Source organism: Dendrobates tinctorius, unplaced genomic scaffold, assembly GCF_039654945.1.
Source record: "Dendrobates tinctorius isolate UK_male_01 unplaced genomic scaffold, ASM3965494v1 ptg000054l, whole genome shotgun sequence".
In the NCBI taxonomy this organism is placed as follows: domain Eukaryota; kingdom Metazoa; phylum Chordata; class Amphibia; order Anura; family Dendrobatidae; genus Dendrobates; species Dendrobates tinctorius.
The window spans coordinates 4,801,376-4,816,052 of NW_027361722.1; the positions used below are offsets into that span (position 1 = coordinate 4,801,376).

Consider the following 14,677-nt stretch of genomic DNA (forward strand, 5'->3'; position numbering starts at 1 on the left):
CGTTTGGATGGCTCCGATTTTGTGGTACAATGAGGGGAGGTGAGAGGACTTCACTGATAAAATGATGGTTGATTCTAGGATGGGCTTTTTTGGGTTGACTTTGGTTAATAAAACATTAACAGAAAGGGTTGTTGGTAAGAAGAAGTATCTGATCAAGAATGGTGGGACTTTTCAAGGTGGCTATTGAGATGTCAAGCTTTGAGAGATAACACTTGGAGAATTTTGAGCTTCTTGAGTATGATTTTGGTATCTGGGCCTAAATAAAGTATTAAGGGGTTAATTTCACCAATTCGTAGAGTGGTGGCTCACTTCATAGGTTGGTTTTGGGATTTTGAGAGTTGCAGGTTGCCAGTTCGAGAATATTGGGCTTCTGTGGGTCTTATTGGCATATTGAGGGGTCAATGTCACCAGCCTTTCGAAGTGGACGAGCTCCTCATGATCATATGGTAAGTTGGTTTAATTAAGGACAGTGTAATACAGGTAGAATGGGACATGAGGGGTGGAAGGAATGAGCTTTGTGGGTGTACTACAAGAGATTGGGAATTAAGGAAGCAAAGACAGATGATGTTGAGGTGTCAATGGAGAAGAAGTCAATTCAACCAACTGAGATGAGGGGTCTCGGTGTTGCAGTACTTTGGGACTTCTTGATTAAGGGTGGATAGTTTGGACAAAAGCAAAGGAAACTAATGGGAAAATTAGAAATTATATGAAAAGAAATCAGTTAACCAGTTCTGTCCACCTACCTGTATGTACGAACATGTGCTTCACGTAATTCTGCTTGGCGGTGAAGGTTTTGTTGCAGAGGGTGCACTCATAAGGCTTTTTTTCTCCCTGGCTGCTGCCTGTGCTGTGTCCACCTTGGGATTGTTGGTTTTGGATTTGGGAAGAAAATGGAGACAATCCAGCTTGGGGAACTGTCACAAACTGAGTTTGCTGAGCAGCCAAAGGTTGGGGCAGACTGAAGAGGAAAGGCTTTGGACCGGTCCCAGCTGCCTGCGTAGTGAAGAGTGTCGGAAGATAGGTATTGCCAGCTGTTCCAAAGACCTGGGTATTACTGGTCAAAGTTAGTGGCGTTCTCAGGTTGCTGGTGAGTGTTTCCGTCTGACGTAAGTAGAGTTGAGTGGTTGGCATAGTTTGGGCTATCGACTGGGAGACAGAAGTCTGTAGGACCCCCTTTTCGGTGCTATTGCTAACACTGAGCACTGTGCTGTCCATGTCAACGGTATTGCTCCTCTCGGGCGAGGAAGAGCTTGTATCTAAGTGCTGTTGGTTCTGGTTGTCTACGCATTCAGTTGACAAGTTATTAGACTCTGCTTGGGAAGGATCTTGTTGCCCGTCTCTTACGAGACTAGGCATAAACTGTTGCTCCACGGAGTCCGGCTCTGTGCCGATCGAGGAACTGACTCCAGAGTCAAAGCTTTCTCCTTTGGGTTCACTTTCGGTGCCTTCGGCTTGATCGGTGTCTTCAGCGCACTCTTCTGACTCATTGCGTTCCAGGGCCTGTGACCTCTGCTGCCCGTAGTAGTCATAGTCGTCCTCCACCTCTTGTTTTATGTGGATATTTCCCATCATTGTCTGAATACGTACAGGACGTGGCTGCTTGCGGCAGTGGGTGGTTTCTGGGGTGGTGGTCAGAAACCTTTCCATCCGCTGAGAACGCTGATGTATGCGTGTGATCCAGCTGGGCTCCTCCATGTGATGTTGTCTCGGGAGCCCTAAGGCAGTCTCGTGGTGGCTCACCAGAGCTCCACTATAAAAGGAGCGTTCCCCGCTGCCATTTTGCATGGAACATGTATATAATGTAGAGTAGATCCTGTCCACACTGTGCTGACGGTGGCTCCGCAGGAAGCCAGATTCTGTGTCGCTGCTCTGTCCCGAGGTCCCCGATTCTGGAGTACCCCTGGGTGTCTCTTGGCCAGAGTCCGGTATTAGCGGGAACACTCCGCCTACATTTTGTGAGACGATTCTCGTGCATTCGTCGATGACGGTTTTTATCTGTAGGATGCTTGCGGCTGTCAGGATCTGAAGAGCCTCAGACTGGGAGACTCTTAGCACCCCGCTGTACATGAAGTCAATCAGCTTCTGCACGGCGTGGACCGACACCACGGAGGGGATTTCGATGTCACTGTACCCTAGCAGCAGTTTGTCCTGGAAGAATGGGCTGCCAGCGGCCAGCACGCAGCGGTGGGCCCGCAGCATGCTTCCGTGGATTCGCACCGTCACGTCACAAAAGTGGCCACGGTTGCGCTGCTCGTTGAGCGTCTCGAGCACGGAATTGCTGAAGTTGTGAAGGTTGATACTATGAATGCGCTCGGTCATCCCCTTGCAACTGATGTCACCTGTGAGCAAAGCAAAAAAGGAGCAAGAATCAGTCATAGAAGTATTAAATACTCTGTGCTGCGGGTACCCTCCGCCTTAAACACAGCAGCCCCAGATATTACTACATGTCCTGCAATCACCTGGGCGCCTGCATATAATTATATATGTACAGCCGGTATAACTTGGGTATCTCCTGTATATAATTACATATGTACAGCCGGTATAACCTGGGCATCTCATGTATATAATTATATATGTACAGCCGGTATAACCTGGGCATCTCCTGTATATAATTATATATGTACAGCCGGTATAACCTGGGCATCTCCAGTATATAATTATATATGTACAGCTGGTATAACCTGGGCATCTCCTGTATATAATTATATATGTACAGCCGGTATAACCTGAGTATCTCCTGTATATAATTATATATGTACAGCTGGTATAACCTGGATATCTCCTGTATATAATTATATATGTACAGCTGGTATAACCTGGGCATCTCCTGTATATAATTATATATGTACAGCTGGTATAACTTGGGCATCTCCTGTATATAATTCTATATGTACAGCTGGTATAATCTGAGTATCTCCAGTATATAATTATATATGTACAGCTGGTATAACCTGGGCATCTCCTGTATATAATTATATATGTACAGCTGGTATAACCTGAGTATCTCCTGTATATAATTATATATGTACAGCTGGTATAACTTGGGTATCTCCTGTATATAATTATATATGTACAGCTGATATAACCTGGGCATCTCCTGTATATAATTACATATGTACAGCTGGTATAACCTGGGCATCTCCTGTATATAATTATATATGTACAGCCGGTATAACCTGAGTATCTCCTGTATATAATTATATATGTACAGCTGGTATAACCTGGGCATCTCCTGTATATAATTATATATGTACAGCTGGTATAACCTGAGTATCTCCTGTATATAATTATATATGTACAGCTGGTATAACTTGGGTATCTCCTGTATATAATTATATATGTACAGCTGATATAACCTGGGCATCTCCTGTATATAATTACATATGTACAGCTGGTATAACCTGGGCATCTCCTGTATATAATTGTATATGTACAGCTGATATAACCTGGGCATCTCATGTATATAATTATATATGTACAGCTGGTATAACCTGGGCATCTCCTTTATATAATTATATATGTACAGCTGATATAACCTTGGCATCTCATGTATATAAGTACGGTATATATGTACAGCCGGTATAACCTGGGCATCTCCTGTATATAATTATATATGTACAGCCGGTATAACCTGGGTATCTCATGTATATAATTACGGTATATATGTACAGCCGGTATAACCTGGGCGTCTCCTGTATATAATTATATATGTACAGCTGGTATAACCTGGGTATCTCCTGTATATAATTATATATGTACAGCTGGTATAACCTGGACATCTCCTGTATATAATTATATATGTACAGCTGGTATAACCTGGGTATCTCCTGTATATAATTATATATGTACAGCCGGTATAACCTGGGCATCTCCTGTATATAATTATATGTGTACAGCTGGTATAACCTGAGTATCTCCTGTATATAATTATATGTGTACAGCTGGTATAACCTGGGCATCTCCTGTATATAATTATATGTGTACAGCTGGTATAACCTGGGCATCTCCTGTATATAGTTATATATGTACAGCTGGTATAACCTGGACATCTCCTGTATATAATTATATATGTACAGCTGGTATAACCTGGGTATCTCCTGTATATAATTATATATGTACAGCCGGTATAACCTGGGCATCTCCTGTATATAATTATATGTGTACAGCTGGTATAACCTGAGTATCTCCTGTATATAATTATATGTGTACAGCTGGTATAACCTGGGCATCTCCTGTATATAATTATATGTGTACAGCTGGTATAACCTGGGCATCTCCTGTATATAGTTATATATGTACAGCTGGTATAACCTGGGTATCTCCTGTATATAATTATATATGTACAGCTGGTATAACCTGGGTATCTCCTGTATATAATTATATATGTACAGCTGGTATAACCTGAGTATCTCCTGTATATAATTATTTATGTACAGCCGCTATAACCTGGGCATCTCCTGTATATAATTATATATGTACAGCTGGTATAACCTGGACATCTCCTGTATATAATTACATACACTACTGTTCAAAACTTTAGGGTCACTTAGAAATGTCCTTATTTTTTAAAGAAAAGCACCGTTTTTTTCCAATGAAGCTAACATTAAATGATTCAGAAATACACACTTTATACATTGTTAATGTGGTAAATGACTATTCTAGCTGCAAACGTCTGGTTTGTAATGCAACATCTTCATAGGTGTATAGAGGCCCACTTCCAACAACCATCACTCCAGTGTTCTTATGGTACTTTGTGTTTGCTAACTGTGTAAGAAGGCTAATGGATGGTTAGAATACCCTTGAAAACCCTTGTGCAAGTATGTTAGCACAGCTGAAAACAGTTTGGCTGATTAGAGAAGCTATAAACTTGACCTTCCTTTGAGCTAGTGACCTTCCTTTGAGCTAATGCTGAGAATCTGCAGCATTACATTTGTTGGTTCCGTTAAATTCTCAAAATGACCAGAAAAAAAGAACTTTCATGTGAAACTCGACAGTCTATTCTTGTTCTTAGAAATGAAGGCTATTCCATGTGAGAAATTGCCAAGAAAGTGAAGATTTCCTACAATGGTGTGTACTGCTCCCTTCAGAGGAGAGCGCAAACAGGCTCTAACCAGAGTAGAAAGAGAAGTGGGAGGCCCCGCTGCACAACTGAGCAACAAGACAAGGACATTAAAGTCTGTAGTTTGAGAAATTGTCGCCTCACAGGTCCTCAACTGGCAGCTTCATTAAATAGTACACGCAAAACGCCAGTGTCAACGTCTACAGTGAAGAGGCGACTCCGGGATGCTGGCCTTCAGGGCAGAGTGGCAAAGAAAGAGACATATCTGAGACTGGCTAATAAAAGGAAAAGATTAATATGGGCAAAAGAACACCGACATTGGACAGAGGAAGATTGGAAAAAAGTGTTATGGACAGACGAATCCAAGTTTGAGGTGTTTGGATCACATAGAAGAACATTTGTGAGATGCAGAACAACTGAAAAGATGCTGGAAGAGTGCCTGACACCATCTGTCAAGCATGGTGGAGGTAATGTGATGGTCTGGGGTTGCTTTGGTGCTGGTAAAGTGGGAGATTTGTACAAGGTAAAAGGGATTTTGAATAAGGAAGACTATCACTCCATTTTGCAACGCCATGCCATACCCTGTGGACAGCGCTTGATTGGAGCCAAGTTCATCCCACAACAGGACAATGACCCAAAGCACACCTCCCAATTATGCCAGAACTATTTAGGGAAGGAGCCGGCAGCTGGTATTCTGTCTGTAATGGAGCGGCCAGCGCAGTCACCAGATCTCAACCCCATTGAGCTGCTGTGGGAGCAGCTTGACCGTATGGTACACAAAAAGTGCCCATCAAGCCAAACCGACATGTGGGAGGAGCTTCTGGAAGCATGGGGTGAAAGTTCTCCAGATTACCTCAGCAAATTAACTGCTTGACTACCAAAGGTCTGAAATGCTCTAATTGCTGCAAAGGAGCATTCTGTGACGAAAGCAAAGTCTGAAGGAGAAAATTATTATTTCAAGTAAAAATCTTTTTTTTGAACCTTGTCAATGTCTGGACGAGATTCTAAATTAATTTGGTAACTCATCTGATTAATAAAAGTATGAGATTTCATGGAAAACACAAAATTGTCTGGGTGACCCCAAACTTGTGAACGGTAGTGTATGTACAGCCGGTATAACCTGGGCGTCTTCTATATATAACTATATATGTACAGCTTGTAAAAGTTATATACATTCTTGTATAGTGATATGGACCAGAATGGTATAACCTGGGTAAATGGGGTTATAATACTACAAAGATTTATGGAAAACACCAGTAATACATTTCAACAGTTTTCCACTAGGGGGCAGCAGAGTCATTTTGAACATTTTTGATGGAGACTTTCTGCAGAACCTGGAGTGAATGGAAACACACAAATAACTTCCAGAACACATTAGCGTGAATAGATCTGGAGCAATGTTCCTCATTTTAAAAAAAGGTTCAATTAATAAATATGCTAAATTCACGGCACACTCATTCTCATCTGCATAATTATGATGCATTAAATTATCACCACATTAGCAGTCATTCTCCACCAGAGGAGGTGTGCGAAGACTGTATCCATCTCGAGCCTCAGCTCACAAGGTGGCCATCTACTAGACTGTGAGCAGAGTGTCCAGCTTGTCCAGTGAGGATGGTGGGCAACTACCTGACATTGTCTTCTAAAAGTAAGCACGCATGGAGTTCACGTAGGTCCTGCCACCACCAATGTCCTGCCTCAGCATCCCCTGATATGGCCACAAACTCTATGACACTATGATCTCCTGCGGGTTTCACCATCTTGTACATCTCTTCCACGGTCTACCCTAAACCTAGAGGTTAAACGTTACTTTAGATTGTAAGCTTTTATTTACACAGAAGTAATGGCTGGGCATCCAACCAGAGGGCAACACTGGATGCCAGCCGTAAGGGTGAGGAGGGAAACCAAACCAGAGGGCAACAATGGATGCCATCCACAAGGGTGAGGAGGGAAAACCAACCAGAGGGCAACAATGGATGCCAGCCGTAAGAGTGAGGAGGGAAAACCAACCAGAGGGCAACACTGGATGCCAGCCGTAAGGGTGAGGAGGGAACACCAACCAGAGGGCAACACTGGATGCCAGCAGTAAGGATGAAGAGGGAAAACCAACCAGTGGGCAACACTGGATGCCAGCCGTAAGGATGAGGAGGGAAAACCAACCAGCGGGCAACACTGGATGCCACCAGTAAGGATGAGGAGGGAAAACCAACAAGCGGGCAACACTGGATGCCAGCCGCAAGGGTGAGGAGGGAAAACCAACCAGAGAACAACAATGGATGCCAGCCGTAAGGGTGAGGAGGGACACCCAACCAGAGGGCAACAATGGATGCCAGCCGTAAGAGTGAGGAGGGAAACCCAACCAGAGGGCAACACTGGATGCCAGCCATAAGGGTGAGGAGGGAAAACCAACCAGAGGGCAACACTGGATGCCAGCAGTAAGGATGAAGAGGGAAAACCAACCAGCGGACAACACTGGATACCAGCCGAAAGGGTGAGGAGGGGAAACCAACCAGAGGGCAACACTGGATGCCAGCCGTAAGGGTGAGGAGGGAAAACCAACCAGAGGGCAACACTGGATGCCAGCAGTAAGGATGAAGAGGGAAAACCAACCAGAATCATAGAATCATAGAATCGTAGAGTTGGAAGGGACCTCCTGGGCCATCTGGTCCAACCCCCTGCTCAAAGCAGGATTCGCTAAATCATCCCAGTCAGATGTCTGTCCAGCCTCTGTTTGAAGACTTCCATTGAAGGAGAACTCACCACTTCTCGTGGCAGCCTGTTCCACTCATTGATCACTCTAACTGTCAAAAAGTTTTTTCTAATATCTAATCTGTGTCTCTTCCCATTCAGTTTCATCCCATTGCTTCTAGTCTTTCCTTGTGCAAATGAGAATAAAGTTGATCCTTCTACAATGTGACAGCCCTTTAGATATTTGTAGACAGCTATTAAGTCTCCTCTCAGTCTTCTCTTTTGCAAACTAAACATTCCCAAATCCTGCAACCTTTCCTCATAAGACAGGGTTTGCAGACCGGTCACCATTCTGGTCGCTCTTTTCTGAACTTGCTCCAGTTTGTTGATGTCTTTTTTAAAATGTGGTGCCCAAAACTGGACACAATATTCCAGATGAGGTCTGACCAAAGAGGAGTAGAGGGAAATAATGACTTCACGTGATCTAGACTGTATGCTTCTGTTAATACATCCTAGAATTGCATTTGCCTTTTTTGCTGCTGCATCACACTTTGGACTCATATTCAGTCTGTGATCTATTAGTATACCCAAGTCTTTTTCACATGTGCTGTCACTTAGCCCTATTCCTCCCATTCTATATATGCTTTTTTCATTTTTATTGCCCAGATGTAGTACTTTGCATTTCTCCCTGTTAAAAACCATTCTGTTAGTTGCTGCCCACTTCTCCAGTTTATTTAAATCTTTTTGAATCCTCTCTCTCTCTTCTCTAGTATTAGCTATCCCTCCTAGCTTTGTGTCATCAGCAAATTTAATCAGTTTACCCTCAATTCCTTCATCTAAATCGTTGATAAAGATGTTGAACAATACAGGGCCCAGGACAGAGCCCTGTGGTACCCCACTTGAGACATTCTTCCAACTGGATGTGCAGCCATTTACGACCACTCTTTGGGTCCGATCACTAAGCCAGTTATGAATCCACCTAACAGTTGCCTTGTCCATTCCATACTTAGTCATTTTTTCAATAAGGATTGTATGAGAGACTTTGTCAAATGCTTTGCTGAAGTCAAGATATACTATATCTACAGCATTTCCTTGATCCACCCAATCAGTGATACCGTCATAGAAGGAAATTAAGTTAGTCTGACATGACTTATTAGTTAGAAACCCATGCTGACTCTGTTTAATCACTTCATTCTTATCCAGGTATTGACATACATGTTGTTTAATAATTTGTTCAAAGATCTTTCCTGGTATAGAAGTCAGACTCACCGGCCTATAGTTGCCTGGGTCCACCTTCTTCCCCTTTTTGAAGATAGGAACAACATTTGCTCTTCTCCAGTCTTCTGGCACTTCTCCTGTTCTCCAAGAATTTTCAAAGATTATGGAGAGGGGTTCAAAAATTTCTTCTGCTATCTCCTTCAGTACTCTGGGGTGTAATTCATCTGGACCTGGAGACTTGAATTCATTTAGGTTAGCTAAGTGTTTCCTCACTATCTTTCTGTTTATAGATATCCTGGATTCTTCTATTCCCTTAATAGGACAGTGAATAACAGTTGATGTTGCATTTCCTTTCTGAGAGAAAACAGATGCAAAATAGGAATTTAAAAGTTCAGCCTTCTCAACATCCTGTCTTACCATTTCATCATTTTCATCCTGTAAAAATCCTATAGCATCTTTGACTTTTCTTTTACTTTTGACATATCCCCAAAATCCTTTATTATTGCTTTTGACATCTCTTGCAAGCCTCAGTTCATTTTCAGCTTTAGCTAATCTGATTTGTGCCCTGCAGGTTCTGCAGACAGCATTATATTCTTCTTTAGATATGCCTCCCTCTTTCCATTTTATAAACATTTTTTTCTTCCTTTTTAGCATGTGCTTAAGTTCTGTGTTCATCCATCCTGGTTTCCTTAAATGCTTCCTATTCTTCCCTCTTTTCGGAATTGTTAACAACTGTGCTTTGAGAATTTCATTTTTCAAGATTTCCCATCCTTCCTGGACATTTTTGTCTTTAAGGATATCCAGCCATTGGATCCCTCCAATTCTCTTTCTGAATCCCTTAAAATCTGCCTTTCTGAAATCTAACCTTGACGTCTGAGTCTTCACAGGTCTTCCACCTCTAGTTATCCAAAATTCTAAAATAGCATGGTCGCTACCTCCTAGGGTCCCAGCCACTTTTACCTCCTCAACCATTTCCTCCCTGTTTATAAGGATTAGATCCAAGGTAGCAGTTCCCCTTGTTTTCTCCCTTACCTTTTGGAAGATAAAGTTGTCAGCAAGAGAGGATAAGAATTTCCTTGACCTGTTAGTTTTGCCTGAGAGAGATTCCCAACAAATGTCTGGATAGTTGAAATCTCCCATGACAACTATGTCATATTTTTTGGAGAACTTGGCCATCTGATGCATAAAGAGTTCATCTATATCTTCGGCTTGCACAGGCGGCCTGTAGTAAATGCCTACAATGGTGTCCTTTCCATTGTTCTGTCCTTGTATTCTTACCCAAACAGTTTCCACAGAACTCCCAGTCTCTGAAGCTTCAATCTCTGTGCAGATATACGCGTTTCGAACATACAATGCGACACCCCCTCCTCGTTTATCAAGTCTGTTTCTTGCAAATAAGTTGTATCCTTCTAGTCTTGTATTCCAATCATGTGTATTGTAACAACAAGTTTCAGTGATTCCAATTACATCATATTTCTTTTCCTGTGTTAGTAGTTCCAATTCTCCTTGTTTGTTGCCCATGCTTTGTGCATTAGTATAGAAACATTTTAGTTTGTGATTGGTTTCTCTTTCTCCAATATTTTTATTAATTAGATTCTTTCGTCTTTGTTCTTCCTTTCCACTTCTAATAGCAGAGTTCTCAATAGCATTTGTCAGGTGTATGGCTTTTTCTGGTCTTTTGCTTCCCTTCCCATGTTGTTCTAGTTTAAAGCTCTCCTTACAAGTGTAGCAAGGCGACTTCCAAATACATGCTTTCCAGTCTTCGTAAGGTGCACCCCATCTCTAGCAAGTAGTCCATCGTATAAGTAGTTCACTCCGTGATCCAGAAATCCAAATCGTTGCTGACGGCACCATCGACGTAGCCAGTTGTTCACCTGCAGAATCTTATTCCACCTCCTTGTTCCATGGCCATCCACTGGGAGGATGGAAGAGAAGACCACCTGCGCTCCCAGTTCTTTCACTTTCTTGCCTAAGTCTTCAAAGTCTCTGCAGATGATTTCCAGGTCGTTTCTTGCGGTGTCATTTGTCCCCACATGTAGTAGCAGGAATGGGTAGTCATCTGTAGGTCTGAAGAGTCCTGATATCCTGTCAGACACATCTTTAATTAACCAGCGGACAACACTGGATACCAGCCGAAAGGGTGAGGAGGGGAAACCAACCAGCGGGCAACACTGGATGCCAGCCGTAAGGGTGAGGAGGGAAAACCAACCAGCGGGCAACACTGGATGCCAGCAGTAAGGATGAGGAAGGAAAAACAACCAGCGGGCAACACTGGATGCCAGCCGCAAGGGTGAGGAGGGAAAACCAACCAGAGGACAAGAGTGGATGCCAGCTGTAAGGGTGACGAGGGAAACCCAACCAGAGGGCAACAATGGATGTCAGCCGTAAGGATGAGGAGGGAAACACAACCAAAGGGCAACAATGGATGCCAGCCATAAGGGTGACGAGGGAAACCCAACCAGAGGGCAACAATGGATGCCAGCAGTAAGGATGAGGAGGGAAACCCAACCAAAGGGCAACAATGGATGCCAGCCGTAAGGGTGAGGAGGAAAAACCAACCAGAGGGCAACACTGGATGCCAGTCATAAGAGTGAGGTGGGAAAACAACATGAGTATGATGATGGATGGCAGCCATTAGGGTGAGAATAGAAAACCTACCAAAGGAAAATACTTGATGCCAGCCATGAGGGTGAAGAGGGAAAAACAACCAGAGGGCAACAATGGATGCCAGCCGTAAGGGTGAGGAGGGAAAACCAACCAGAGGGCAACAATGGATGCCAGTCATAAGAGTGAGGAGGGAAACCAACATGAGTATGATGATGGATGGCAGCCATTAGGGTGAGGATAGAAAACCAACCAAAGGAAATCACTTGATGCCAGTCATGAGGGTGAAGAGGAAAAACCAACCAGAGGGCACCACTGGATGCAGCCATAAGGGTGAGGAGGGAAACCAACCAGAGGGCACCACCAGATGCCAGCCATAAGGGTGACGATGGATGACAGCCGGGAGGGTGAAGATAGAAAACCAACATGATGGAAATAGATGCCAGAAGTGAGGGTGAGGAGGGAAACCAACATATGGATGGCAGTGGATGACAGCCGTGATAGTGAGAAGGAAAAACCAACAGTAGAATGATAAGGGATCGTGGCTATGAAGGTGAGGATAGAAAACCAACCAAAGGGAAACACTTCATGCCAGCCAGGAGGGTAAGGATAGAAAACCAACAAGAGGGCAACACTGAATGCCAGCCATGAGGGTGAGGAGAGAAAACCAACATGAGGATGACGATGGATGACAGCCGGTAGGTTGAGAAGGGAAAACCAACATGAGTATGACAATGGATACCAGCCATGATGGTGAGGAAGGAAAACTAACATGAGGATGACAATGGATACCAGCTGTGCGGGTGAGGAAGGAAAACTAACATGAGGATGACAATGGATACCAGCTGTGAGGGTGAGGAGGGAAAACCAACATGAGGATGACAATGGATACCAGTCATGATGGTGAGGAAGGAAAACCAACATGAGGATGACAATGGATACCAGCTGTGATGGTGAGGAAGGAAAACCAACATGAGGATGACAATGGATACCAGCTGTGAGGGTGAGGAGGGAAAACCAACATGAGGATGACAATGGATACCAGCTGTGAGGGTGAGGAGGGAAAACCAACTTGAGGATGACAATGGATACCAGTCATGATGGTGAGGAAGGAAAACCAACATGAGGATGACAATGGATACAAGCCGTGAGGGTGAGGAGGGAAAACCAACATGAGGATGACAATGGATACCAGCTGTGAGGGTGAGGAGGGAAAACCAACATGAGGATGACAATGGATACCAGCTGTGAGGGTGAGGAGGGAAAACCAACTTGAGGATGACAATGGATACCAGTCATGATGGTGAGGAAGGAAAACCAACATGAGGATGACAATGGATACAAGCCGTGAGGGTGAGGAGGGAAAACCAACATGAGGATGACAATGGATACCAGCTGTGAGGGTGAGGAGGGAAAACCAACATGAGGATGACAATGGATACCAGCTGTGATGGTGAGGAAGGAAAACCAACATGAGGATGACAATGGATACCAGCTGTGAGGGTGAGGAGGGAAAACCAACATGAGGATGACAATGGATACAAGCCGTGAGGGTGAGGAAGGAAAACCAACATGAGGATGACAATGGATACCAGCCATGATGGTGAGGAGGGAAAACCAACATGAGGATGACAATGGATACAAGCCGTGAGGGTGAGGAGGGAAAACCAACTTGAGGATGACAATGGATGCCAACCGTGATAGTGAGGAAAGATAACCAACATGAGGATGACAATGGATACCAGCTGTGATGGTGAGGAAGGAAAACCAACATGAGGATGACAATGGATACCAGCCGTGATGGTGAGGAAGGAAAACCAACATGAGGATGACAATGGATACCAGCTATGTTGGTGAGGAAGGAAAACCAACATGAGGGTGACAATGGATGCCAGCCGTGATGGTGAGGAAGGAAAACCAACTTGAGGATGACAATGGATACCAGCCGTGATGGTGAGGAAGGAAAACCAACATGAGGATGACAATGGATGCCAACCATGAGGGTAAGACTGAAGATACAAGAACACCAATCATCAGGTTCTTATTTTAAGTCCACGCTTGACACAAGTAATGAACATGGGGATAAGGCTAGACACATTTGTGGACATCCACCCTAAGGTTCAATCCAACCAAGAAGATGAGGCTGGACGTTATGTATATGTTGCCATTGGATACTGCCATGAGGATGAAGATGATCTTTTAGATATAGGTCAACACAAGACAGAGAAGGAGCTAATTTGCATGTTAGTTCCCATAGAGCATTGCCAAGAATCCATACTCGGCTGGTCTCCTTAAAGAGAGACAGTTCCCCCCTCCTCTGAAAAGTTCTTACTCCTTTAATAATCTTTATTTTCAAAATGGCAAAGAAATAATAAAAAAGTAAGACTACGTTAAGTCTAGTTGCTCCTTAAGTTCCATGTTCTTCAGAGAAATCTCAGTGGGAGCAGATCCCATTGTGCTCTCCGACCTTTCCCCCCCGTTATCGTAGACTTCTAAATGGCACATTTGTCGATCCCTGTAATGTTGTCCATATTGGTTGCCTTCCAACTTCTCTGTAAACTGGCACGAGCCAAAAGTGGGAGAGAATCTTTTCCTAGAAATTGCCACAATCTTTGTGACATTAATAGAGTGGTGGAAGCCACCATCGATGGTGGGGAGGAAACATATAATAAAATCTACACTCTCCTTGGGTTTATTGGAGGCTCGGTTGACAACTGCCTGGGAAGTGGCACGCTTGTGCCAACTTCGACCATTGTGGAGATTCATGAGGGCGCATGGATGGGTTCTATATGTTGGCACGCTCCATTGCCTGGAATGACCCAGCGAGAAGACAAGGCGATGGCTCATTATATAAGGGGCCTTGGCCGGCTGCCGCCGCCGCGCGCTGTAGGTACTCACAATCAGACGACTCTGTTTGTGTGTGCACACGTGCTGATTGGTTGCTTGATGTCTGTATGTGTTGAGTGGATATGGCTGGGCACCGCAGCAGAACAGCTACAAAGTTCTGGCAGGGCTGGCCCGGCTTGGCGCTGCCTTCCCTCGGCTGAGTAATCTCATTCTCCACAGACGCCTTCTGGTTTTCAGCTGTCCTGCGTTTCTTCCTGTGAA

At 44.0% G+C, this 14,677-nt stretch overlaps 1 protein-coding gene across 10 annotated transcripts in view; it reads right to left on the minus strand.

The window, feature by feature from the left end:
* The window catches only part of ZBTB20 (zinc finger and BTB domain containing 20), a 1,106,032-nt gene that overhangs the window by 23,031 nt on the left and 1,068,324 nt on the right, over positions 1 to 14,677 (minus strand). For 9 of the 10 annotated variants that reach the window (XM_073577073.1, XM_073577071.1, XM_073577072.1 and 6 more), the window contains 2 exons: positions 14,468 to 14,670; positions 744 to 2,339 (listed from right to left, as the gene is read on the minus strand). In XM_073577073.1, the coding sequence (XP_073433174.1) occupies positions 744 to 2,319 (1,576 nt within the window). In that variant the 5' untranslated portion in view covers positions 2,320 to 2,339; positions 14,468 to 14,670. The remainder of the gene's footprint in view (positions 1 to 743; positions 2,340 to 14,467; positions 14,671 to 14,677) is intronic. The other variant, XM_073577069.1, reaches the window with a different exon arrangement.